The 26,812-nt window shown below is 39.2% G+C and overlaps 1 protein-coding gene across 1 annotated transcript in view; it reads left to right on the top strand.

The window, feature by feature from the left end:
• LOC149800158 (excitatory amino acid transporter 1-like) overlaps positions 1-26,561 on the top strand; it is a 28,339-nt gene extending 1,778 nt beyond the window's left edge. The window contains exons 4-10 of the mRNA XM_089959756.1: positions 1,508-1,586; positions 2,138-2,307; positions 3,414-3,540; positions 5,672-5,905; positions 7,891-8,085; positions 8,855-8,989; positions 24,606-26,561. Of these exons, the coding sequence (XP_089815882.1) occupies positions 1,508-1,586; positions 2,138-2,307; positions 3,414-3,540; positions 5,672-5,905; positions 7,891-8,085; positions 8,855-8,989; positions 24,606-24,792 (1,127 nt within the window). The 3' untranslated portion in view covers positions 24,793-26,561. The remainder of the gene's footprint in view (positions 1-1,507; positions 1,587-2,137; positions 2,308-3,413; positions 3,541-5,671; positions 5,906-7,890; positions 8,086-8,854; positions 8,990-24,605) is intronic.
• Positions 26,562-26,812: the final 251 nt, after the last annotated feature.

Genomic DNA, 26,812 nt, shown 5'->3' with positions numbered 1-26,812 from the left:
ATTGGTGTGCTATTTACCCTCACACTCAAACCAGGTACGTTCTAACTTCAAACATTCTCAGCGTCGTGATGAGTGATCTTACATTCATACTTGATCCAGGTACGTCCTACATTCAAACATTCTCAGCGTCGTGATTGGTGTGCTCCTTACACTCACACTCAAACCAGGTACGTCATAGCTTCAAATATTCTCAGCGTTGTGCTTGAGTACTTTTACACACATGCTTAACCAGGTACGTCCTACCTTCAAACATTCTCAGCGCCGTGATTGGTGTGCTCCTTACGCTCACACTCAAACCAGGTACGTCATAGCTTCAAATATTCTCAGCGTTGTGATTGAGTGCTCCTTACACGCACACATAAACCAGATATATCTTCGATTCAAACGTCCTCATTGTTGATGTTGGCCCGTCGTTCTATCTCATACGTAAACTAAGTAAGTCAAATGTCCTCAGGGGTGCTTTGACCTGACCCTTTCCTTCATAATTAAACCAGGTATATCCTCGATACAAATGCCCTCAGTGTTGTTGTTGTTAAGTATCACTTACCTCATACATAATCCATGTATAGTGGATATTTAAAGCTGTTCTTTTGACAATTGAACTGATAGATTTTAACATATAACCAGTCCAAACATTTTTATGCAATTATTCTAACGCGTTCTGAAATCCAAAGTATCTGGGGTTGAACATTAAACTGGGTAATATTTCACTGCAACTTCTTTGCCATCAAAACTGAATATTTTTCCATAGATTTTCGTTTCTCTTTTAATTATGAACTTTCAAATACTATAATAAATGGGGGGGGGGTTGAGCGATGTATAATACTAACAATTTTGCCGTCTCAGAGTGAGATGTGGAGACTATTATTAATTTAGCGGTCGCATAGTGAGATATGGATAATTTCTTACAATTTAGCAGTCTCCGAGTGAGATCATGAAAATAAATCTCTTGAAACTGTTCCTTGTTAAATATTGTAGCCCCTATGAATAAGCATTTGCTAATAATCGTAGACCAAACTGTAATCTCCTACTTTTGCGCAAACTCGGCAAATGGTTGACTTGCGAAAAATACCTGCTTTGTGGTAATTGGTTTGATAAGACTACTTCATTATGCATTGCAACATTCAAGGTTATTGCCTTTTGCATAATTAACTCAAGATAGATTACTGAAAATTGTTAGCATCCACAAGTTGAAACAAACTAGTCGAAACATAATAAATTTAAAGGGGTTTAATATCTGTAGAAATAGTCATATAAAGTTTTGCAAACACAACTGTTTTTCTGTTTTATGTTATATTTGTTTGTCTAGTCTCTGTTTTGTATTTATCTTTGAAAAAGTCTCATTAAGTCGAAAGCACACACACACACACACACGCACACACACACACACACACACACATATATATATATATATATATATATATATATATATATATATATATATATATATATATATATATATATATATATATATATATATATGTATGTATATTTCCTTTCTGTATAGGAGCAGGTGGTACTCCACAAAGTAACTCCAAGGTGGAAAATGCTTTACAAACCCAAGATATCTTGGCTGACTTAATCAGGTAAGTTTGTTGAAAATAAAGTTTTAGCGCTTACATTTTTATAAGCAAGAGCCGATGATCCGTTTCATATTTCATTATAATGTAATAAGTTTGATAAACTGCATTATGTCTGCGTATGAGAGATTCAGATGTTAATGTAAACATGTCGTGATCACAGTTCGCTGAGAGGTATATCGTTCCTGAAATCTTCCTTCACTCTCTCTCTATTTCTATCTGTCTCTCTCCCTTCTGACAGCCAACCTCACCCACACGTCCCAAACCACCATCAAAGTCCTCAAAGAGGACCAGCGGTTAAAATGTCTCACGTCAACTATCATAGTTTTGGAGTCAACTTGAAACAGGATCGCATTGGCGATAGCTCATGTCTACAGTATCCTCAAAGCGCAGATATTAAAAGTGATCAGCTGATATTGATGGGTTCTTGCTATGGTTAAAATAAATAAATAACTAAATAAATAAATAAATAAACAAACAAATATTAATACGCCAATATAGTGATATTCAGTGCATGCGAGGCAATAGCTTGTTTTTATTTAATCTTTTTTTTGCAGAAACATCTTTCCTGACAATTTGGTAGAAGCGGCTTTCAGAAAGACCCAGACTCGGTATTACAAAGAAGATATTAGTGGATCCCAAAATTTTACCAATGGAACTTCTATCACAGAAGCATGTTTTATTTTGACCAAAGAGATAGGAAAAACAGATGCTGCTAATATCATTGGTATGCATAGAGACCTGGCATTTTAATTTTTAAATATCATTTAAAATAATTCATTTTCGTACTGAATTTACATTAGGTACATGTAGACTTACGTAGTATACCTTATGACAGGCGCAGTTTGAAAGAAAAAATAATTAGAAATAATGCGTTATCAAGGTTGTCTCGAAACGATGTCATATTTAATTTAATTTAACATTATGAATTATATTAAAACATTCCTTGGAAGAACATATTTTCATGGTCATTATTTTGATTATCAATCTTTGTGTTAAATATAGGTAAATTCGCTGGTGTTTTACAGACTGAAGAAGTAAGAGAATTACCGCATATAGTCGCTTATAGGTCATGTCCAACTGCAGGTTTATGGACCCATATATGCCGTATCATAATGAACCGGCAGATCTGGTACTATCCAGCGTGTTAGGAGTAATTAGGAGAAAGAAAAAAAGAGAAAAAGAAACAAACCCTGACTATGCGACTTCAGGTCAAGGTCTATGTTGTTTGCAGATGAATCCCACTTATAAGCTACTAATGACGGTAAAGGCATACTTTTATCAGTGGCAAATGGGGGCTTGCATTGTAGAAAGTATTTTCGATTATTTAAGTGTAACCGTGAGATTGTTGTTGTTGTTGTTGTTGTTTTGGGGTTTTCAGCACACGATAGGCTATGCATGGCGGCCAGTATTAATGGCGGAGGATGGCCCGGAATACCTCGGAAAGAACCACCGATACACGAGAAGCTACTGGCAAGCTTTCTCACATACCCACATTGGCCGAATCCTAGACTCGAACCCACGCAGACAGAGGTGAGATGGCAGTGATCCGTAACGGCCACTCGGTCACTGGGGAGCCCTAACCGTGAGATAAACATTGGCACTGATTCTGTTTTTTATTTTTTAAATGGTTTTATTCAACATTTTTGCATCACATTTATAAACGTACTGGAACGGTTCATGTAAGCCACCAAAATGGATTGGTCAAAATAAAATAGTTGCAAAAAGTAAACGATAAGGGCAATAAATAAATAAAAAATAAAGAAAAAAAATAAATATATTCTAGCCGTTTTGGGTAGTTTTTATTGTGTTTTTTTATTCTTTTTTTTCCAGGTATGATTTTGGCTGCAAGCCTATTGGGTATCGCGGCTGGGTCGTTGAAGGAGAAGGGGAAACCTTTTCTGGATTTCTTCGTTGCTTGCTCCGATACCGTTGTTGTTGTTGTTCGTTGGCTGATGTGGTAAGTTGAATTATGAGCGCTTTAATATAATCAACTGAACTCGTTATGTCCAAATAGCGATGACCCAGCGATAAGCGCTTTATCCTTGTGAACTGAGGGAAGCGGATTCGATATCTAATAAAAATAATAATAATAAGGACTTTTTATAGCCCCTAATCTTTAGAAGCTCTAAGCGCTTAACAACATTAGACAATACCTATAAGATAAAAAAACATATAATGATATGAGTACAACCACAAACACCATGAAACTAGATAATATAAAAAACATGCTGAGAATATTTAAGGTAGGAAACGTTATTAGGTCTTTAAGTTTGTACTTGCAGTCGAAATAAGTGAGTTTTGAGAGCACTCTTTTATGTGATCACTGTGTCTGTGTCTACGTTCAGTGGGCAATTCATTCCACGTTGCCGGGCCCTGGTATGCAAAAGAACGATGTCCGTATGACTTTGTTTTCATAACGGGAATAATGAGTATACGATTGTCAGAAGAGGAGCGTAAGTATCTTGCTGGTGTGCACACATGGGTGAGGCCAGATAGGTATGTTGGACTAGAGTCCGTCAGTGAAACAAATTTTGTGTTTGATTCTGGATCGAATGGATAGCCAGTGTAGGGTACAGAGCATCGGGGAGGTGTGCTCTGATCGTGGTACTCTAAGTATGATCCGAGCAGCTGTGTTTCGAACGTTTTGAAGTTTTTGGAGTAGATATTGAGATGAACCAGACAGAACTGAGTTACCATAGTCCAGTCTTGAAAGTACTAATGGACACACAAGTGTTTTAGTGGCATCAACTGAAAGATATTTGCGAATGGGGCTGGTACGTCTCAGCTCAAGATATGCAGCCTTGCATACGTTCATGACATGTTGGTGCAATGTGAGAGTACTGTCCAGAGTAAGACCTAGGTTTCATACTGATTGTGTGAATTTAATGTTGGTGTTGCTGATATTTATTGTTTGAGGTAAAGGATGTGAATGAGAAAGTATTTGTGCTGTATTCGGAATGGCCTCGATTTTATAATCATTTATCTGCAGCTTGTTACATGTCATCCATGATTTCACATCAGAAATGTACCTCTCTACACCTTGGATGGTAGTATCAACTTCAGTTGGGTGGCTAGAGTTGTATATTTGGGTGTCGTCAACGTACAATTGGTGAGACACTGGATGATGATCAATGACACTTGAGGGCCGCTGAGTGTACAGAATGAAGAGAACAGGTCCAAGAACAGACCCCTGTGGAACACCACAACATAGATCAACTGGGCTGGAGTGTATTCCATTTGCAGATACAATTTGTGTCATGTTGACCAAGTAGGACTTGAACCACAGTAAGGCTGTATCATGAATGCCATATACATGCTGGAGACGGTGAAGTAATATATCATGGTCTATTGTGTCAAATGCTGCAGACAAATCAAGGAGGGTGAGGACTGTAATCTTTCCGCTATCCAAAACAGAGAGAATGTCATTAACTACTTTTAGAAGAGTAGTTTCAGTACTGTGGCAAGGGCGATATGCAGAATGTACATTGATAAAAGGACTGTTGGAATTCAGATGAGATACAAGCTCGAATAGAATAAACTTTTCTAAGATTTTTTATATGAATGGGAGATTAGAAACTGGGCAGTAGTTTTTTTAAATCGTTATGGTCTAGTGTTGGTTTCTTCAGCAGAGGCGTTGCAATGGCAGTTTTGAAAAATGATGGGAATTCCCCTAATGAGAGAGAGGTATTAATAACATCAGTTAGTGAAGGCAATACTGGATCTACCATCGGATAACCCCAAACAGACTACAATAAGTATGTCCTTGGGCATAGCACATTACTTCCCTCAGCACTATTAATGGAACCTTCATGTTGTAAGGAACCAAACAAAAACAAAAAACAGAAAAACCCAATAAATTTAGGATATTTTAAAAAAAATCCTTTTCGAAGCAAAACGCAGATAAGATATCTGCGGAGTATCTTTATCAAGACGACTTTCTCCGATTTCTTAGGAAAAGGTCTAATCCACGGCGATTATTCTAAATATATTAATTGTTAAATGCAAAAGTTGGAAGATTTAAATGCTTCTTATCCTGCTATTGTTTGATAAGAAATTAATTGATAATAACCATTTCTTATATTTTTAAGGGCGACCCCGATTGGAGTGACAAGCCTTATTGCCGTGTCAGTGGCCAGTGTAGCAGATGTTCGGAATGTGTTCAGTCAGCTTGGCATGTTCATCGCATGCGTGACTATTGGAATTGCTATTCACCAGATCGTCATGATGCCTCTTACGCTTTTCATTTTCACCAGGAGAAACCCTTTCACATTTCTGATGAGCATCGCTAGGCCATGGATGATTGCGTTCGCAACAACTAGCACGTAAGTTTAAATTTCATGTATTTTCCATTTGTTATGGGCATGCTTTGGTTTCAATGTATTACTATGCCATTGTAACCAATCAGGCGTTGTTTAATGTTTCTGAGGTCCTTAAGAAGAATAATTACCTTTTTTGTTGTTGATTTTTCTTGGAGATATGTATAACGTCGAAATGTGAAACTCTGGAGAGCAAGAAGCATCATCAGTCTCTTGTTACTAAATTTAGCCTCTGCGATTTGACTTAAGACGATAAAGCGGGAAGGCGAAAATTTGCCTCCTCCGGAAATATCACAGGTACTAGCCATTACCGGATTAAACTCTGTCGAGGCCCTTAGGTCCTTAGGCAGTTTAAATCTTGGGGCCTTCCTTGCAAATTAACTCCTAATACGTTTTATCAGTATTATTTTGATCCGTTGTCGCGTGGCCCCTAGGTCGGTACCTACTCTGACTATTTAGTAATCCGGCACTGGTACTAACTATTCACTTCATTGCTTTCAAAGGCAACTATTTCCAGAAAAGGAAGAAAGCACTTTCCTTAACGTCTGATATGTTATGTCCATGACTTTACTTAATAGAACAACAAGGTAGTCTATGTAAACGCGTGGTCAGAGCTAATGTATTGAATTTCATCGAGAAAAAAAATTAAATTTATTAGTGCAGCAGTATTTTATTATGGGATTAATATTACGTCTTTATATAAAAAAAGAAATCAATGATAAACGGAAAATCTTTTAGTTAATTATTACATATTTTACAGAAGAAGAAAAAAAAGATAAAAACGAAACTGAGTGAAAAAATAGTTACTTTACTTGCCAAAGCAAACGCGTCACTATTTCATCAAAATTACGTTTTCATAAGTCTTTATACGTTTGGTAAAATTAGGCGTGAACAAGATTTTACCATCGTTATCGGCTGCTATGTTGCATTGTAACGGCTGCCATGTTGTAGTGTCATTTTACCATTGTTGTCGGCGGCCATGTTGTATTGTCATTTTACCACAGTTATCGGCTGCCATGCTGTAGTGTCATTTTACCATTGCTATCGGCGGCCATGTTGTATTGTCATTTTACCATTGTTATCGGCTGCTATGTTGCAGTGTCATTTTACCGTCGTTATCGGCTGCAATTTTGCAGTGTCATTTTACCATTGTAATCGGCTGCCATGCTGTAGTGTCATTTTACCATTGTTATCGGTGGCCATGTTGTATTGTCATTTTACCATAGTTATTGGCTGCCATGTTGTAGTGTCATTTTACCATAGTTATCGGATGCCATGCTGTAGTGTCATTTTACAATTGTTATCGGCTGCCATGTTGTAGTGTCATTTTACCATATTTATCGGCTGCCATGCTGAAGTGTCATTTTACAATTGTTATCGGCTGCCATGTTGTAGTGTCATTTTACAATTGTTATCGGCTGCCATGTTGTAGTGTCATCCTTTGTAGATTGCTTCCCACGGTATTTTCATGTTTAACCTCACCAAATAACTTAAAACAGTGATTTTTCTAATTTAGAAAACTAGTCAGCTAAAGAAGGTAAAACATAACGTCAGCCGACAACAATTTAGAGAAAAAAGCCTTCACATAATTTCTTATCAGCTGTACAGATAATGAAAGTTACTGAAGCTGACTTGATCGGCATGCGTTTTGAAAATTATTGTTTTGGAATCATTATGTGTAAGTGATTAATGAGAACTGATTTTTGCTGATTATGGACATATTTCATTATGTCGAAGTTGTAAAAATTATTATAAGATTACAATGATAATTTAATTCTGGTATGGTAAATGTATAAAGTTTACGGTTGTCTATTTTACGCGACGAGTCAAATTTAGGAACGTTGATTGTCATTGTTTAGATATAAATAAAATCAGGAAGAAATTTAGAGGCAAGTGTACATTTCAGATGTTCGTATTTAAATAATTAATTGTACAAGATTACGATATCTTTTATAATTTACGCTCAAGTTTATCCTAATCATGTGTCATAGGGCGGTTGCCATTCCAGAGATGAACCATGTCTGTGAAGAGAAGCAGAAAATTGATAAAAGAGTTGTCCGCTTCGTTATCCCATTTAGCGTCACGCTTAGCTGCAATGGTGGCGCTGTGTACATCGCCAGTTCCTGCGTCTTCATTGCTAATCTATCAGGTTCCTCCATCAGCATTGGGGATATACTAATGATTGGGTACGTTTTCTTCCATGCATCTGTATGTGTGAGCATGCGTGTTCATATTTGTGTGCGTTTTTATATCTGTTGCTGTATGTGAGAAAGTGTGCCAGTAGCTTCTCGTGGGTCGGTGGTTCTTTCCAGGGTTTTCCGGGGTTCTTCCTCCACCATTTATACTGGCCGTCATATATAGCCTATCGTGTGCTGAAAAATGGCGTTAAACTCTACAAAAACAATAACTTCTGATGCTAATGATCGGGGTTGTTTAGTCTGTGCATCTGTATCTGCCAGTGTGTTAGTATACGGCAGAAACGTTTCAGCTTGCTAACTAAAACAAACATAAAATTAGCAGTATATCAATATAGTTAAACGCGAAACCTGTATCTGATATCGTTCTATATTAAATGAGAGTAACTTGCAAATTTTGATTGTTTAATAAAGACGTCTAAATCTATTTCATTTTTTTAACTTTTTCAATTTTATTAGGAAGCATTTTTTAAAAATAAAGTACACCTTCTATTATTGCCATAATGCCCGTTGACTTTCCATGGCCAAAGAAAAGTTACAATTTTAAACCGGAATACACCCCGATATACTTATTACAGAATTTGTTGTTGGAAAAGTGACAGTCAGATTAAGACAATGATAAGACTGATAACAATACTACTACTAATAATAATAACGACAATAACAACTATTATTATTAGTATTATTATTATTATTAGCATTATTAATGCTACTACTACAACACCAACTACAACTACTATTACTACTACTACTACTACAGGCTGTTGACAACGATTGCTGCCATGACTGTGCCCTCCATTCCAAGCGCCAGTGTCATGGCGGTTGTCATGATTCTTACCTCAATGAGTAGACCTGTCGGGGACATTGCTCTTCTCTTGGCAGTAGAATGGTACCTGTAAGTATAATTTTTATTTATGTTCCATGCATGTGGCTGAACGCATGCAGCATCAATCCTTTTTGTCCGTCCGTCTGTGTGGTCGTTCATTTGTCTGCCTGTATTTAATTCTCGAATGCGCAAATTCAACTCTTGCAACTTTTAATGAATTTAATTTTTAGCTCTGTGGGACTACATTAAATTTATGATTTAAGATGAGTATATCAACCATTAGTTACTAATTAACAAATTTTATTTTCTACTAAATAATGAAACAAATTATTATACTAACGGAGGCAGTTTGTTATAGTTATGGCGCTGATATGATATCACATTAAACGAGTGAAAACAAATATAAAGGGGAATAATTTACATGGTACGTGCCACCAAGATTCAGTAAAATAACGAAAGTGTCTACTTTTTGTTTTGGGCAATCTGTGTTGTCCCTGTATGTTTTTACTGTCTAATTGTCCCATTTCAATTAACATTAATTATCAGTCTGATTAATATCCGATCTCCACTGTCCTACGCGAAGATCAGAGAGCGACCGCTTAGCTGTCATATTCTGGTGACCTGTATTATTACGATAATTACCATAATAACTTTATCAGCCAATCAGATTAAGTATTGTAACTTTGCGTTTGGATGACTTGGCAGTATGGCTGAAGAGCATCAGTGTGTGCCAAACGATCCGATTCTCTTTCAAATTTCCGAAAGCTGCATTTTTATTAGGTAGTTCAAGCAGCAGAGGGGGCGAATCGGACATTTTGTCCAATCGTTATTTTGCTTAATTATTACTTTCTGCACTCAACGATCTAGTGTCGTCAGCGCCTGGTAAAAAAAAAACGACGACGACGCTGGGGGATCGTCGCGTCGTCATTTGGTTTAATTAACACCTTCTGCGCGTCGATCCCCCAGCGTCGTCAGCGTCCGGTAAGCACATCGACGACCGCGTCGATGTCATCGCCCCCTCTGCTGCTATGATCTTACAAACAGAGTGATCACTAACTCCTCCTCTTGTAGATCAATTAGGTTATTTGACTGATCGGTAAGTCTAAAATTAATTCTCGTTAAAAACCGATTATGGCATCGCATATAGACCGGATTAATTGGACTCTCAACGATTAAAAATCCCGGAGGGGCTGTTGGTGAAAACGAATAAAGGATATACCCCTGTTGAGCTTGATTTGATTGCTTGGTATCCACCTGGTAACTCCCTTCGATAACATCACACACTAGATTGATTGCTATCACTGATGCGATATTTACGTTGTACGGGGCGATATGCCTACCACCATCTCCGTTATCGTGTTTGAGGATATAAGTTGATGGACCGAGAAAATCATTAAGAGATTTTCTTAGTTCTGGTGCGTTGTATCCTGAAAACTTTAAATCGGGTAAATCGGCTTCTGTGATATTATACTCGGTTAGGAGTTTTTGTTTATTACCATCGCTGTTAGCGGATATTATTTTAACGATTCGTTCATTGATATATTCCATGTCTGATATAAGTTGATTTAACACCTCAACGTGTTTTCGTGCTTTTGTTTGCCGTAGCTGTTCTAGTTGTGAATGGTAAATATAATTAATCTCGGCAAACGCATTAGTGATATCATCTAAATTAACTGTTAATACGACGATCGATTCAGGGGTTTTGTCATACTGAAAATACCACTGCATGGCGTCCATGTCTTGAAATATAAACCTGCTGGGTAATGACGTGTTTTTCATAATAGACAAATTATCTCGATACCCGGGATTAATCTCATGATACGATTTCTCATTCGTGTGCAAGTCCTCGGGTGGATTCTTAGGCCAACCTAGTATGGTTCTTATTGAACTGTTATAAATATCAACCATATACCCCGGTGTGCTTATTTCAATCGTTGACGATAACGTCGGTTCATGAACCGTAATAGCGATTTTTGATTCTTTTCCTGTGATCGATTTTATCCTGCGTTGAAATTCTTTATTGATTTGTTCTATTTGGTATGACCCAGTTGGTATTGTAACCTCATTCCAGTCTGGGGTCCCATTGGGCTTATTTGTCCATGCAAAAACCAGCGAGTTATTAGGTTGTTGTCCGTTAAATGCGTCTGCTCGAATATTAGGCCAACTGTGATATACTCGCAATTTTGCCAGCGCTATTTCCTTCACTGGAACCGGTGATGGGAAGTTCACACTGAATTCGGGTTTCGTTGATGTTATCGATATCATATTTGTTTGTACCGGAGTGGTGTTCTCCGCGATCCGCTGAAGTAATTGAGACCCTTCGGGGTTCAGCGACATTATTATTATTCGTTGTCTTTAGTGTTTAATTTCAACAACCAGGTGGTTTCGGCTTCCAGTTGAAAATCCTCGATTTTTGACATCGCGGAGCTATACAACTGGACCATCGTGGAGAATTCAACATCGGATACGAACAAATTATCAATTGACAACGAGATCAACCCGGATAATTTCGAGTACGCGTCGGATACTATTTGATGTTTTACTGTATACTCGTTGAGTTTTTTCTGAAAACACGATGATATCTTCCTAGTGATTGCGTTGGCGACTCCAGCAATTGTTGTCATCGCGGAAACAGCGATTGGAACAGCGATCGGGGCTATCGTGGTCACCGTGGATAAAATAACACCGGCGCCAGCTACTATACCCGACACCGAGTACACGACCGCGTCGATGGCGGTTATTTTTCTGCGGTATTTTTTTATTTTTGCGCGGTATTGTTCGGAAAGCGTTTTCAAGTTCGCGGAAAATTCTTTTGCGGTATCGAATCGGTATTGATGTGACGTCGGTGATACCTCTGATTCAATTACCCTGGTGGTCATTTTTATTTTAAAAGAGCTAGTGTTTTTAATTACTTAGATTCGCTACAAATTCCACATACCATGTGATGTTTGCCCTAAATAGATCGCTATTAACGGCATTAATCACAAACCGTTCGATTGTATCCTTGTCTATAATTGTTGATATTATATTGTTAAACCCGGATGAACTCGACGATGATATACTAAACTGCATCGCCGAAATCAATGTCAATCGATAAATACCCTTAACAGTTGCGGTGATATCTACTGTATTATTCGTAGGAGTCCAATCGAATGATCCATGCTGAATTGTGTATACTGTGTTGATGATGTTCTTATGAGGGGTTTTTATTTTTTCGAGTTGCTCTGCTATTCTCGGTAGTCCGTCTCTAATCGCTTCAACAATAAATTTGATCATTCTTATTTCCTGTCCATACGCAGTGATATCATTTATAGTTATTGTGATTTCATCCGGTTTGATATTTTTTTTATCAAAGAATTTATCAACGGCGCTATCAATCCTGTTAACATTTTTTCGTAACGAGGGTAAATTGGCCGACAGTATCGTAAACTCCAAAATAGCATTTTTTATTGCTTCAAGATTTGGTTCGGTTACCGTCGGGGTTCCGAAAAAACTAGCGGTAGTGAGCTGTATATCGGTGATAGATTTTTTCACCTGCGCGTCAAGTTCGGTCACCGATTTATCCAACCTTGTAAAACCGTCTCGGATTAATGTTATCGTCGATAGATGTTCACCCGGTTTGAGTCGTCCGTCGCTGGTATACAACGCGATAGTGTCTTCGGCGACATCATGCTGTCGTATTAAAACGTCATTCAGTGACACATTACTGGATTTCAATTTACCCTGGCGGTCTTGAAATACAACTATTTCGCCCGGGTCAACACTTGTTAGATTCAACGTATCAGCGATTTCATCATCGATTAGTTTTTTTATGTCATCAGTGGCGACTGTTTCCGTGGGTTTTTTCAGCGCCGAAACCGGTCGTCCCCAGATATCAATCATTATTATTGTAAATGTTATTCTCTAAAATCCGTTGAGCTTCTACGACCACACTAGTGTATTCGTTTACAACCACATGAGGTGGTTTTCGCGATGATGAAATCGCCGCGAGTACGTTCAATACCTCGCGGCCACATATCGGTGGGTCACTTAATTGTTGTGTTGGCAGCGTGGAATAAAAAACCGGGGCTGAACACGCCCGGGTTGAACACGCCCGGATATACCGCATAAACTCTTTCGGCGGGGCTAACCCGTATGAATCAAAATAGACGATCGCACGCGGATCAATCGCGTATGCAACCCAATGAGTTCCCGCTCCGGAGGATTTATCGAGGTTAATTATGCCGGTTTCAATATTTCTTGGTGCCGCCGGTAATTGATCCCTCATAAAAACACCTCTGAAGTTTTTTATCGCTAACGCGTTTGCGGCGTCTATTAAATCAAAATTAGACATGGGAGTCATTAAACGGTTCCCGGTAGTCTTAGACCCTTTCCCGAGTACCATGAATACGGGGTTCCCGGTAGTCTTAGACCCTTTCCGGCCACGGGTCGTTTTTTTTTGTAGCCTTTCCCGGTTGCCTTCTTCAATGCCATTCCCGCCGCGGTACCAACGGCTCCTAACGCCGCCGCCTTAGCCACTGCTGGTGCGGCCGCGGCAATCAACGCTGGAATCGCAGCTAACAGCGGAAATATCCCACCGGTCTTTTCCATGTTTTTGATTGCTGCGGCTGAAAAATCTATTTGAACACCTTTTTTATTCTCCATCGCATTATTGAAATGTTTTATTTGACGCGCCGTCAACGATATCTTATGATTACCACCCGCCATCTGTGACGGCTTCAGCGTTATTGTGGTTCCGCATTGTTTAGCCGACTTTGATCGTAATTTCTTGACTTGACCATCAGTCAACTCTACACTGACGACACTATACGACATTTTATTGTAAACGCGTTTTGTGCTTTCAATTACATGTTTTCCACTGGTGCATCAACGATTCTCATTCGTCCACCAACACCTTCTAGCAGCATTGATTTATCGCTGAGAATGACAGCAACCGCTCTATAATTAGCAATAACGCCGCGAGTTACATTAGCTCGGAAGTGTATATCAACGACGGATTGTCTTGTTAAATCAAGATGTTCCAGCGAAAAGTAATAGATCGGATATAGTTCTCTGAAATCATGTTGTGATATTTGCAAACCAGTGTCGACGTTTTGATCACGACCCATGTACGACAGCAATCGATGATACACACGTGCGATATGGTTTTGACCGTAATTAAGTTGTATATCCTCAGATGGTTCCTGCTGACCGTTTATTCTCAGCGAGACGTCAGTAACGCCTAATCGATCAAATATCATATGGCTGGATAGTTGATTATCAACTCTCGTCATATCCTGCAACGCAACAAATATATGACGCGGAGCCGAAATGCCTTGTTGTGATGCCAGGTTCCATGTGAATACACCATTGATATTTGATTGCTTAGTATCTGTTGTTGTTGTTAGCCAACTTAGTAATGATTTTCCTCCCTGCTCCATAAAGGATAGCAATCGTGCCTCTGTGGTAATGGATGGAGTCATTACTGGCATCCACAATGACATTTTAGTTAAAACGACTTTACCAGGGTCATTATTTGGATTCGCAAGATCCGCTGGAATCCTCCAAATTGCATTTCTATCATCACCTTTTCGCACAAGTACCACGGTATGCTTTGCTCCGTAGATAACTTTTCGCACGTTCCTACAAAATCCAAATATATGATGCAGTGGAATCGCGCATGAGAAAGACCTACGCGGTCCTGTTAACATTGATATGCGTGTTGCAGCTCCGATGTTAAAATTAGGATCGCTGTTTATAATCATATTCTCAACATCAGCATCAGCGTTATTAGCATTATTTCTTGGTCGTCTTACCACAAATTGCGAGTTTCCAGCAGTGTTTCTAGTATCCTTTGCAAACATCATAGATGGACCCGCTGATCTTGTATAATCGTCGGAATATCTTGCTAGCCCGATTATTGTTGTAGCAACATCAACATCACGTTCTATAGACTCGATCTCTCTTCCATCAATAAGATATTTTGCGCTCTCAAATAGCGCCATTACGCCGTTATTGACTAAGCCAACTTTGGTACCATCTGGATACGGTGCTGGTACAGCAGGAGTATCGGCCTCTGTTACAAGTTCTCCTTCGATTTCAATAAACGCTTCACACGGTAAAAAATATTTACTGGTATCATGGACTTGAAGTTCAATTCGCGATCGTATGTCGGGTTGTACTGCATAATAGGAATAAAATTGATAATTACGGACAGAATCATCCTTGTGCACTGGTGCGTCCATATCAAACGCCGGGTCAGCTGTTCGTTTAAACATTTTATTTAATAATACGCTGATGCATCTAAATCATCGTCGTGGTTTTAAACCACTTCCCGCTATTATGTTTGCGATGTCATCTTGATTATTGTTTACCAACGACGCTAGTTTTTCTTCCACGGCGTTATTTATTACTTTACTGACATTTGCAGGCATTACTGTCGTTGATGGCATTACCGGTGGTTTCTGTTTTCTTTTTAAAAATCCCCTAGATTTCACCAACGACATTAGTTTGTCCCGCGCGGCTGAAAGCGCCTTTCCGGCAACATCTCCAATGGCACTAATACCCTTATCACGAATAACATCAATAGCCTTCATTCCTAATTGTTTGGCTAACGGCGCTACTTTTGGAGCCATTCTTGTAAATAACCCCGCAATGGTGCTACCGAGACCATCTCCATAGTACGCGCGGTAAACAGGCAATCGCGAGTTTACCACGTAGACGAGTACTGGTTTATCGTGGTTGTAGTGTATGATCATCTTTATTATAAAAACACCGGTTTTTCAATTAATCATCCACGAGTTCGTCTATGAGCGTTCGATATGCATTAATGTCCATAATACCGCCTGTAAATAACCGCTTGCAAATATCAGCGGCCTCATTGATTATTTCCGTAGAGTTATTTCCGGCTCGTTTTCCTCCAATTAGTACTTCCAGCCGTGATATATCACTGAGAACACTATTAGGGCAGGTAACGCCGTAGGATTCTTTACCAACAGGGTATCCTTTTCCTTTTTTTGGTGTTATACTCTTAACTTCCTTGTGGAATGCGTCGTAATCGGATTTACTACGATGTGGTAATGCATCTTTATGTTTACTCGCTAAATACACTATTCTTGCCCAGTCCTTTAACGACTTTATATTTTTCTCGTAACCGCTATTGATATGCTTCTTATCTCGTATGCTCTTAGCAAAATTGTTGGCAGCAAAATTAATTAATTCTTCCCTGTTGCTGAAGCCTCTAATTTGATCTATTGTGCTCTTCTTGAGTACAATACGGGGTATATTCCCTTCTTTTTCTTCCGGTTCTCTTGCGGTGGCGCCTAGTTCTTCTTCTGGTATTTCTTCTTCTGGTATTTCTTCTTCTGGTATTTCTTCTTCCGGTTCTTTCGCAGTAGCACCTAGTTCTTCTTCATCGGCCATTGTAACATAGGGTTCTTGTGGTTCGGTTATAGCGAGTGGTGGCGGCCTCCGTGTTGTAGCAGCCGCTATTTTTGCAGGAAGTGTTTCTAAAGACCTTTTTGTTTGTTCGGTCTGAGCCGCTATCTTTTCAAGCGCACCAAGAACGGGTACAGTTGCCGCCGTAACATCTTTGGTCGCTTTAGTTACCGGGGCAAAGAGTTGTTCGCTTCCAACAGTAAAATCGGTTTGTAGTTGCTGCCGCGTTTGAAGTTGCTCTCGGACCCTGTCTCGTAACGGTATGAACTTTCTAAGCGCTGCTAGCCGCTCTCTGGCTAGCCGAGTAGTAAGTGATTCGCCTACCATTATTGCAATTGCGAAGCAATTTCTAATTTCTCGCCGGAGTTTTCGTCTATAATCCTTCTAATGTTTTTGATCTTACTAGAAATCTCCCGGCGTCGTTCATAAACACGTCCGAGTTTTTTTCGTATTATTTCAACGGCAGTGAATAGTCCAATGAATGCATTTGCGTCATTGTGGTACAAGTTTTCATTGATCGTATGTTGTAATCGTTTTATAAAAAAGTACTCGCGGGCCAGGGTAAAACGCCCCCGTTTCGATTGTTCGTTAATAATTTCATAATCGGATAATATTTTTTCACTGTCGAGACCATCAGATAATTCAATTCCTTGATTTTTTAATTTTGAAATCTCGGCTAATATATTATTGATGTCTTCGATATTCATTATTCTTATAAAACATCTTGTTTTTAAATAAAAAAAAATGAAAACCCCGTGTATCAATTCCGAGGTGTTCATACTTTGTTTTCTTCCGGAACAGACAATAACGTTTCACACTGTCATGGTGGCCTTGTCACGGTGACCTTGTCACTCGCTGATTTCTGTTATATATGAAAATCGAATTCTGCGACCCGTCTTTTTTGAGATCGCTGTTTGATATACTCGTTCTGCTACTCTTCGTATTGAGGCGATACAAATGTCAAAATATTTTCCTGCCTCATTCATCGACTGAAATATTTTTTCCTCGTGAGTTGTTGTATCAAACGATTTGACATCCCTTGCTTTCTTTGAGTATTTACCGGTTTGGCCTTTTTTGGTGTTTTCACTCTGAGAGATGGCTTGCAGGTTTATAAGAGAATTATCAGTCTTATTATTATTAATATGATCAATCACAAACCCATTTTCGATTAATCCGTTGAATGCTTCAAATACCACCCTGTGAACATAATAGCTTTTTCCTCCCGCAGTAAACATCAAATACCCGCTATTACTAACAACACCAACCGGCCTCTTCAGTCTACAATTTCTAACAATACCGTCGCGAGATGCCTCGTAATTAACGAGCACGGGATGCGGCTGAAATTCTTGGTCCATTTGTATAATAATACTACTTGTCTAATTCATTATTTGGTTTAATTATAAACCTTTCAATGTAGTCTTGGGGGGTTTTGATGACGAAGTCGGCGGTGGGGTCAATGACGGCGTTTTTAATTCGTTTATCGTAATAGCGTTTTAATTCCCTGTATCGCTTTCCGCCACAATTAATACACAACTGCGATTTTCCTCTTACACCGACGTGGCAAACCAAGCACGGGAGGGGGCCAAGAGAACCATTACGAACGCTTTGTAAATGATACCCGCAGAATTCACCTCTACATGATTTATTGCACGGGGTTGTCGACCCAATCATTAACCATTTGCATTTATTCATTATACTATATTCTTTTATTTAAATACTTGTTTTAATTATATGGATGAGTTTGAGAGATTAGCAGTAATTAAGCCCCGGAAAAATATTAAATTCAATCTCGATAGAGTCCTCAAGGACACACCAAAAGCGTTAATAAACGATAAAACCCTGTTGAGTAAAATACGCGATTGTATTAATGAATTCAAGCGTGATGGTGCATCTCATAGTTGGTCAACATTTCGAATTGATGGTGTTGTTGATGCTACCATGAACGACAACCGCGCAGCAACGATAATATCACAACTTGACGGTAAAAAGTATTTCTTCAGAGTAAAATTCATTGTCCGGGTGGAATCAGGCGACTGGATCATACGTGATAAATTTGAACCAGTTCTCAGCGACAAGAAAACAGTCATTGTCAGCCGCGACTCCAAGCCAGGGCTGTTAACCGGAATTGACAAACCATACTATGAACGAGCGTATCCTGAAACAGCAGTTGTTTATGGAATATACCCGTTAAATAAGAAACCTGATATCGGAAAACTGAAACCGATGAAACAGTCAACTGGGATAAATTGTGTAGCAGAACGAATAATAGAGCATTTTACAAATGCGTGTCGAGGAAACAAATTGACTGATTTACGACGTAGCAAAATCAACCAGTGGGAACTAACCGTAAAAGAGCGTGGAGCAACCATCAGCGACATAGCGAGATTAGAAACATCGCTGAGATTTCCAATAACCGTTACAACGATAACCGGTGAAGTATTATACGAATCGAAGTATAAATCGAAGGGAGCCCCAATCAAAATTATTGATCATAACGAACACGCATGGACGCCCGCGATCACAATATTTCCACGGGATAGAACAGTAAAGTATATACCCGAAGAATTTTTAGGAGAAGAATTCTCCCGGGATGGTTTTCTCGCGGAGAGGAAACTATTTGATGCTATTGCCTACTTGTGTAAAAACGACCCTGTATCAGTGTGGTTACTTCGCAGCGCTGAAAACGACATGGATACCTTTGATCAGTTTGTAAGACCAAACGGCGAATTATATCGCACTGAAGCATTTCACAACCGGATGAAAAAAACCGCCATGGAATTTGAAGAGCATGATGAACAACTGCTAACAAATTGTTTTACGATTCCATCGGTTGTAGCTCATGTTGCAGCAAGGAAAAATGCGTGGAGACCAACGCGCAAGGAATTTCTGCCGGATTTACAATCCAGTTGTTTGGAGTATTATCACGGTGGACTATGGAACACTGAATACAACCGCGACGCTATGATCTCAGTTGATATGGTTGCCTGTTATCCAGCGAGTTTTCTCGGGTATGGATCCGCCACTGAGTACTTTAGACGATTTGGACACCCCAGTCATGAAATGACTCGTGTTGCTATTAATGGACCACTGCCTGATTTTGATTTAACCGGATTCGCTCGCATAGTATCATTTGAATTCGCGGCAGGACTCCATCGCTGTTGTTATATTTGGATCGGTAGACACATGGCTGAAAAGAAGTGGTTGCCAATAGCGCTGCTACGGTATATGATTGATTGTAGCATGCTAGTTTCGTTGATTGTCAGTGACGCAATTATATCATACCGGGCGCAGACTGAAGTCTGGTTACCAGAACCGGAGCGTCTAGATAGCATAATTGACGAGTCCCGAAAAAACATTGATGCCGACGAGGAATATATCATCGAATGGTCCAGGAGAATATTCAACCAACGAAACAGAGAGGCAAAAGATCTCGGTAGAAGAATAATTGGTAAGTTCACACAAGGTGGAAAAAACTGCGACTACAAACGATATTGCTCACGGCTGATTATAGATGACGCAGAATATGATTTCGTAATCAAGGACGCAGTGGTGAAAAATAGATACGTGAACTGCAAAACAGCTTTCTTGTCCAATGGAACGAGGTTGGGTACAGTTGTTACTTACGCCGATGGAGACAGCCCGGCGTATCCACATTTGAGGGCGTCTATGCTGGGTTATGCCGCTATCAATTTATTCTCGATGATAAATAGATTCCCGGATACCGCGGTTAGAGTAGCCGTTGATTCATTTTATATTGACGTAGCGTATAAGGGAAACGTAGCCGAGTTTACTAGTCCGGACGAGAGTTGGGGTACATGGAGAATTAAAAATGAAATACGACGCGATTATTCCCCGTCAGCAGATGTCACCGTTGAGAACAACTACTTACGCGGTGATAAATTGTCAGAATGGTCTAATGCACCATCGTGTTCTGATCCAATTTGTAGACACAAGACGGTTTATTTAAGCGGCTGTGGCGGGTCAGGAAAGACGACTCGGGCAATTGAATTATTTCGAACGCGGGCAAGTATAATCGTGCTTACACCGACCCATAGACTAGCGCGAGAGATAAAACAACGAAATGTTGACGCCGTTACTTATCACAGCTTTTTTCGATACAGCGGCGGTGAGTGGACTCCTGATCGAATGGGTGAAAAATTTATTCCCGACATTATCATCTGGGATGAGATATGTACTGTTTCGTTAGATACTTTACAAATGTTTCTTGAGTGGTTGCTGCGCGCGAATACAGCGGTAATCATGTGTGGGGACCATGGCCAACCACCACCATTTGTCGGCGAGGGTCCACATGAGTGGTTGAGCGGGTTCGTAGACTATTATGAAGAAACCGATACTGATTACCGAGCACTTGATGAACAACTGCGCGAGGTTAAAAAACTAATCAGATTACAGCCGGATAGAGTTCAGTGTGAAATAATCCGCGAGGTGATTCCGGAAACGCCGTTGAATGAATTCTGGGAAACATGGAGACCAAACGATTTGATTGTAGCGAGTAGAAAGATAGTCAGAGACACACTTCAGCGGAAGTTGTTTACGTTGCATAAGGAAAAGTTTCCAACGCGTCCAGTGCCGTTATGTTATAGACCCGCGGACACACGGCGGCAGAACATTGAAGTTGAAATTCCAGCCCCGACAGCGTCGGGGACAAAAAAACAAATTCTCGTGCTGAATGATATTGTGCTCGTTGATATCAGCGTCGTCGAGGACGCGCTACGTGCTGATAAATCCCCGTGGACGCTAGGATACGCAACAACAATACATTCCTCGCAGGGACTAACCATCACGGACACAATTGTTTGGATAGTTGATAATCGCATCGAATGGTCGAATCTAGTCTATCTTGCAGTGTCCAGAGTACGAAGGATAAATCAGCTTCGAAGAATTGTTATTGACGGAGCCGGTGACGGAGTCACTGACGAAGCCGGCGACAAAGTCACCATCGATGCAAGCGTCATTGATAGAAAACTCTCGGGTTACCGCCAACAGGATAAAAAAAAAACAGCGGCGTTTTGATATTGATGCCGAATTAATAATCTCGCTACGACAACAACAGAATAATCACTGCGCGAGTTGCAATTGTATAATGAGTTGGCGTTATTCGGATAAAGACACTCGCCAATTTACCGTGGATAGGATCGATAACAGTCTCGGTCATGTCAAAAACAATGTGAAGTTGACCTGTCTTGAGTGTAATAGACGCAACGGCGCTAGTTAAGACCACGTGGGGGCAATTGAGTATCGTTAGGTATCACTTGTAGTTGCTCGCGTGTAAATCCGCGCTGAGGAGCAGTTGAATCCAGTCTGTAGATCGGTGGTCTACCAGTTGATCGTGTTATCGTTGATATGTTATGTGTGGTAACACTCCAAATAGGATCAGTAGCTCTTTTTTTACCGCCTTCAAGCTCTCCTGGTTCATACAGATATCTGACAGTGACATCGCCGAGAATCGGCTTGGAAACGCTATTTATTTTTGATTTTCCGGGTATATACTCGTATTTAATCGCGTCGCTGGGCTTCATGTTGATTGCTCGGGTAATCTCGTTATTTAACGCTGCAATTACACCTGGCAACCTTTTAACCCATTCACGAGATCGTTTTTCCTGAATGAATTCCTTCGCGTATTGATATCCAAATAACCGTTCAGCGAAAGTCCGATTGAATCGTTCAACAATTGCCTGATCACGATGTAGCGCAGTATGACCTCGTCGTACCGCGACGCTATGATGTTTCAGCGTTGATAAAACAGCGCCGCGAAATTCACTACCGGGATCAACTTGTAATAGATTTGGCCAGCGCAGAGGGCCTCTTCGATAAATTCTTTCAAACGCAGCGGCTACTTCAGTTGCTGACTTTGTTTTTAACGGCTCCGCTTGTTTGTATCGACTCGCAACATCAACTACGGTTAGCGCGTATTTGTAACCGTTGTCATGCGGCAGAAATAGTATATCAGCCTGATGAACTTCATTAGGTACGCTGACATCAAAGCGCGAAAAGTTGATTTGTTTAGGCGGTGGTAGATAAATTTGCCATATAGCCTGTTTGGATAACCAATTAGCCGCAGTGGCCTTTGTTACCTTTGCAGCGCTTGCAAGCTTACCAATTGCGGCCTTCCCCTTCCAGTATCCTCTCGGAGAATAATAGATGGATTCCATGTTGTTATTATAAACGCTATCGTTTTCAATTACCAGCGCCAGAAGCTCCGCTTCCAATCATTAATTTACCTTTCATAGCCGATTTTACCAACCATGAGGCCAATTTTTCTTTGACGGATTTATCAGGAATAGCATTTAATGCGTGAATTAATTTTACATCCGCGATATGACGCTGTTGAAGATCGCTACTTTTGTAAGCAACATCATGAGCATGACACGCCTTATCGATAGCGTTTATTGGATACTCACCGGGTTTGGGCTGATTTTGATCATCGAGTCTGATATCTAATCGTGTTCCGGGGCCACAGTAGCTATATCCTGGGAGGTGTTTTTCTCCTGGATACTTTGCCCACGGGGTTCCGGGGAGTTTTGCCAATTTGGCTGCAATATCACCTCCTCGCTTTTTTTTAAAACATCTCCGGGTCTAATAGAAATAAATCTAAATTTCTTTGTACCGCATTGTACGCACTTACCAGTAAGCGCCGATCTGTTATTTCTTGTTGTAACGGTTGTCATATCATTTGTGCCAGTACGCACTCTGCACTTCACACAATATAGATCCATAATTTATGTATAGAGATATGAATATAATTGATTTTTCGGCGACTAAAACAAGAGAACCAGTTAAGCATGTTGCAGCGTTACCAAACTCGATCCGGATGATTATCATCGGACCATCTGGATCCGGCAAGACGCAATTGTTACTCAATTTAATAATGAGATGGATGAAGTGGGATAAGTTGTATTTGGTTGCTCCTAGCGTAGATGATCAACGATGCTACGAGGTGTTGAAAGATTTCAACGAGAATGCATCAGCGATCGCTAAAAAAAATGTCATCGAGTTTATTACAGATATCAATGATGCACCGGGTATTGATGATATTGATGGCGACGTTAACAATCTAGTCGTGTACGATGATGTTATGTTAGACAATCAAAAAAACCCAGCTAGAATATTTTCCAGAGGCAGGCATAAAAACACTGACGTGATATATGTCACTCAACGATACACTCAGATTCCAAAAGTAATTAGAGACAACTGTAATATTCTTGCTGTGTTCAACGGCGTTGATACACACACGCTACGAAATATTTGGCAGACATGGTGCGGCGGTGACATGGACTTTAATGTTTTTCGAAACTTTTTTAGTCATGCTCAGTCGACCCCACATGGATTCGTAACGATAAATTTACATGATCCTCGGACACGATATCGTATCGGACTTGACCAAATATTCGGTTAGTTGTAAATAATTTTCATTGTAAATAACCACTTAGCAGCAGAGGGGGCGATGACATCGACGCGGTCGTCGATGTGCTTACCGGACGCTGACGACGCTGGGGATCGACGCGCAGAAGGTGTTAATTAAACCAAATGACGACGCGACGATCCCCCAGCGTCGTCGTCGTTTTTTTTTTACCAGGCGCTGACGACACTAGATCGTTGAGTGCAGAAAGTAATAATTAAGCAAAATAACGATTGGACAAAATGTCCGATTCGCCCCCTCTGCTGCTGTTCAGCAGATCACCAGAGCATGACCCATCAGCTGTCGCTGTCAAATCTTCACGTAAGACAGTAGAGATCTGATTTTAATCAGATTGAAATAATTATATGTCAATAATGTTTGTTTTAAACATTGTTTTAAATACAACAACAACACTGTACCTCATATTCAGGAATTTAGAATCCTATTCAAAATTAAGTAGTTTTGGAAGTAAATAACACTGAAGGTAATGTAGGTTAATTTCGCACACGCGTAGAACGATTTTCTTGCTATTGGCATTGTATCCTAATTACTGTACGAATGCAAATCGTGGCTTAAGTCACTAGAATCAGTGCGAAATGATTAAGGCCAATACTGTATTTATTAAGCTGCGAAAATCATATCTTCTCAATACATGTCATTTGTATCCAACAGTATGAAGTCAATTTAGTCGTTTAAGCTTTGTCTACTGACACAGTAATGTTTGTTAAAGTATTTGACTTGGAATGTGTTGATACATCTTGTATGAATTTGAGGGCACGAAATATGATTCCTAATGCATATTTATTGACATGCTTCTTACCTGGATGTTTGTCTTTGTTTTCCATACAGGGACAGAATACGATCTACGAGCAGCGTAGTTAGCCACACATTCAACGCAGCTGTCACGTATCACCTCTGCAAGAAAGGATTAGGGGAGCAAGACGAAGCTTCTATGAGAAGAAATGAAACGGAAATGACTCTCCTGAGCAAAAAAGAAGAGAAAACGGAAATATTGGAACGTATTAATGTGGTGTGATAGCTTTATTGCTTTTTTAAAACGTCTTCTTCTATAAAGGTCAAGGTCATAATCACACAGAAGGTGCACCTTAGTCGAAATGGCAGCTTATTCATATATAAGCGATCTGGAGATTGGAATTTATGTGATACTTTTTTGATCACAGAAGTGCACATTTCTTCATGGCAGAAAATAAATGCTTTCGGTAATATTTGCTGACAAAGTAATGTCTACATTCCTCTTTTTTGCATCTGCTAAAAGGTTGTGATACTGTTGGAAGTTCCGTCATATGACTTAGTTCTTTAGTACTTACAAGTCAGCGTTTCTGTTGTTAGGTACGGTATGTGATTTTGTACTTACAACTGAGAGTTTCTATTCAAATGTACGGAATATGATTTTCTTCTTACAGTTTAATGATACAACAAGTTTAAACTGCGATTACCATTTACTATGTTTCGGTTTCATCTATACAAGTTTTTACTAGTCCCACATGACACATACCTTTGGTTTTGTTTCCTTCATCAACTTTATAGACTATAAATCATGTAATTTATTTATCAGTGACTGCCGTTTCGTATGCATTCACATGGTTTAATTTATTTATTTATTTTTATTCTTTCTTTCTTTCTTTCTTTCTTTTCCGCTAACATTGTTTAAAATGTCAAATCGTTCTATTCTGGTCGATTGATCGATCGAGAAAGACTCCATTGTGATGCTTACGTACATTTTCTATATTCCCGTTACACCAGGGTTTTCTATATTCCCGTTACACCAGGGTTGGTTGTTGTTTTTTTTTTTTTTGCTTAGAAAGTGCTACCATTGTTTTGCTTGGATGTCTTATGAATAAGCTGTAAATCTGCCATGCAATTATAAAAATATTACTTTAGTGCATATTTTTCTTTTATTACAGTTGTGTTAGACTTTTGATATGTTTTTTTTTTCAAAAGAATCTCAATTGAGCCTGAAGGTCTTGTTTTAATATAGTATGAACGTTTGTTGACGCAGCATTTTCATGACGTTTAATATTTGCATGTCATATCTGATTAACTAATTTATTGTCAATTATAAAATCAATTGACTGATCATAATCATTGATAACATGAAACCCTTTTGTAATCCGTTTGGTTGCATAGAAGTTACGGTTGCATATTCATGCAAAGTCTGTTAAAGAGAAGCTATATTCTGATAAACAAAAAATACTTTTTATACCGTTGAAATGTTTAGATTTAAATGTGTTCATTCATGCTATACCAGGAGAGCGAAAGACGAACAAATATAGATGTAACATTGTATCCTTCTTTATAATCTTTACATTTTTTCTACTTTAAATATGTGGAGGCACTGCCAAGTTCCATTTTATAAACGAAAAACGTCGCTGGAACATCAAGCATTATTTATTTTCAATATAAAAGTCTCGACCATTTTATATAAGGAAACGTCAGGGCACTGTCAAGAATCGTTTTCTACACTTAAATGTCGAGATTTTGTCGAGCATGATTGTCAGTTTTCAGGTATTTTACAGTCCATTAATATCCGTATATGTTCCTCTTATTGTAAGTAATTACATTATTCAAACGATGCAATTACATTTTCTATATTCCCGTTATAATAAGTGATACTTGACTGAAACAATGCAATTACATGTCTATGCTTTACAAGTATTTGCTATTTAGCGTCTCTGATGTTAAATGTTAAATAATGCATTTTAGTATATATAATTTTGTTATGTACTGGTTGTTTATGTTTACATTACTGAATGTATATAATTACATTGTTGATACAATTACAAACTACATTTGTTGTTTATAAAATAACACACATTGTTTTAAGTCAATAGCCACCTTATGCTCTCATTACATTATAAATCATTTTATGACAGTTTACTCGTACACGTTTCATATATATATAGTTTAATATTCAAGGTATATACATACAGGCACACACACATACAAATTCAAACAATATGCATATACACACGCAAAGTCTTCATTGAGTTTCAAATAACAAAGGTCTGAGAAACACACACACACACACACACACA

This window comes from Sinohyriopsis cumingii, chromosome 5 (assembly GCF_028554795.1).
Source record: "Sinohyriopsis cumingii isolate HCF-2022 chromosome 5, ASM2855479v2, whole genome shotgun sequence".
Classification (NCBI taxonomy): domain Eukaryota; kingdom Metazoa; phylum Mollusca; class Bivalvia; order Unionida; family Unionidae; genus Sinohyriopsis; species Sinohyriopsis cumingii.
This window is presented reverse-complemented; position numbering and strand designations above follow the sequence as displayed.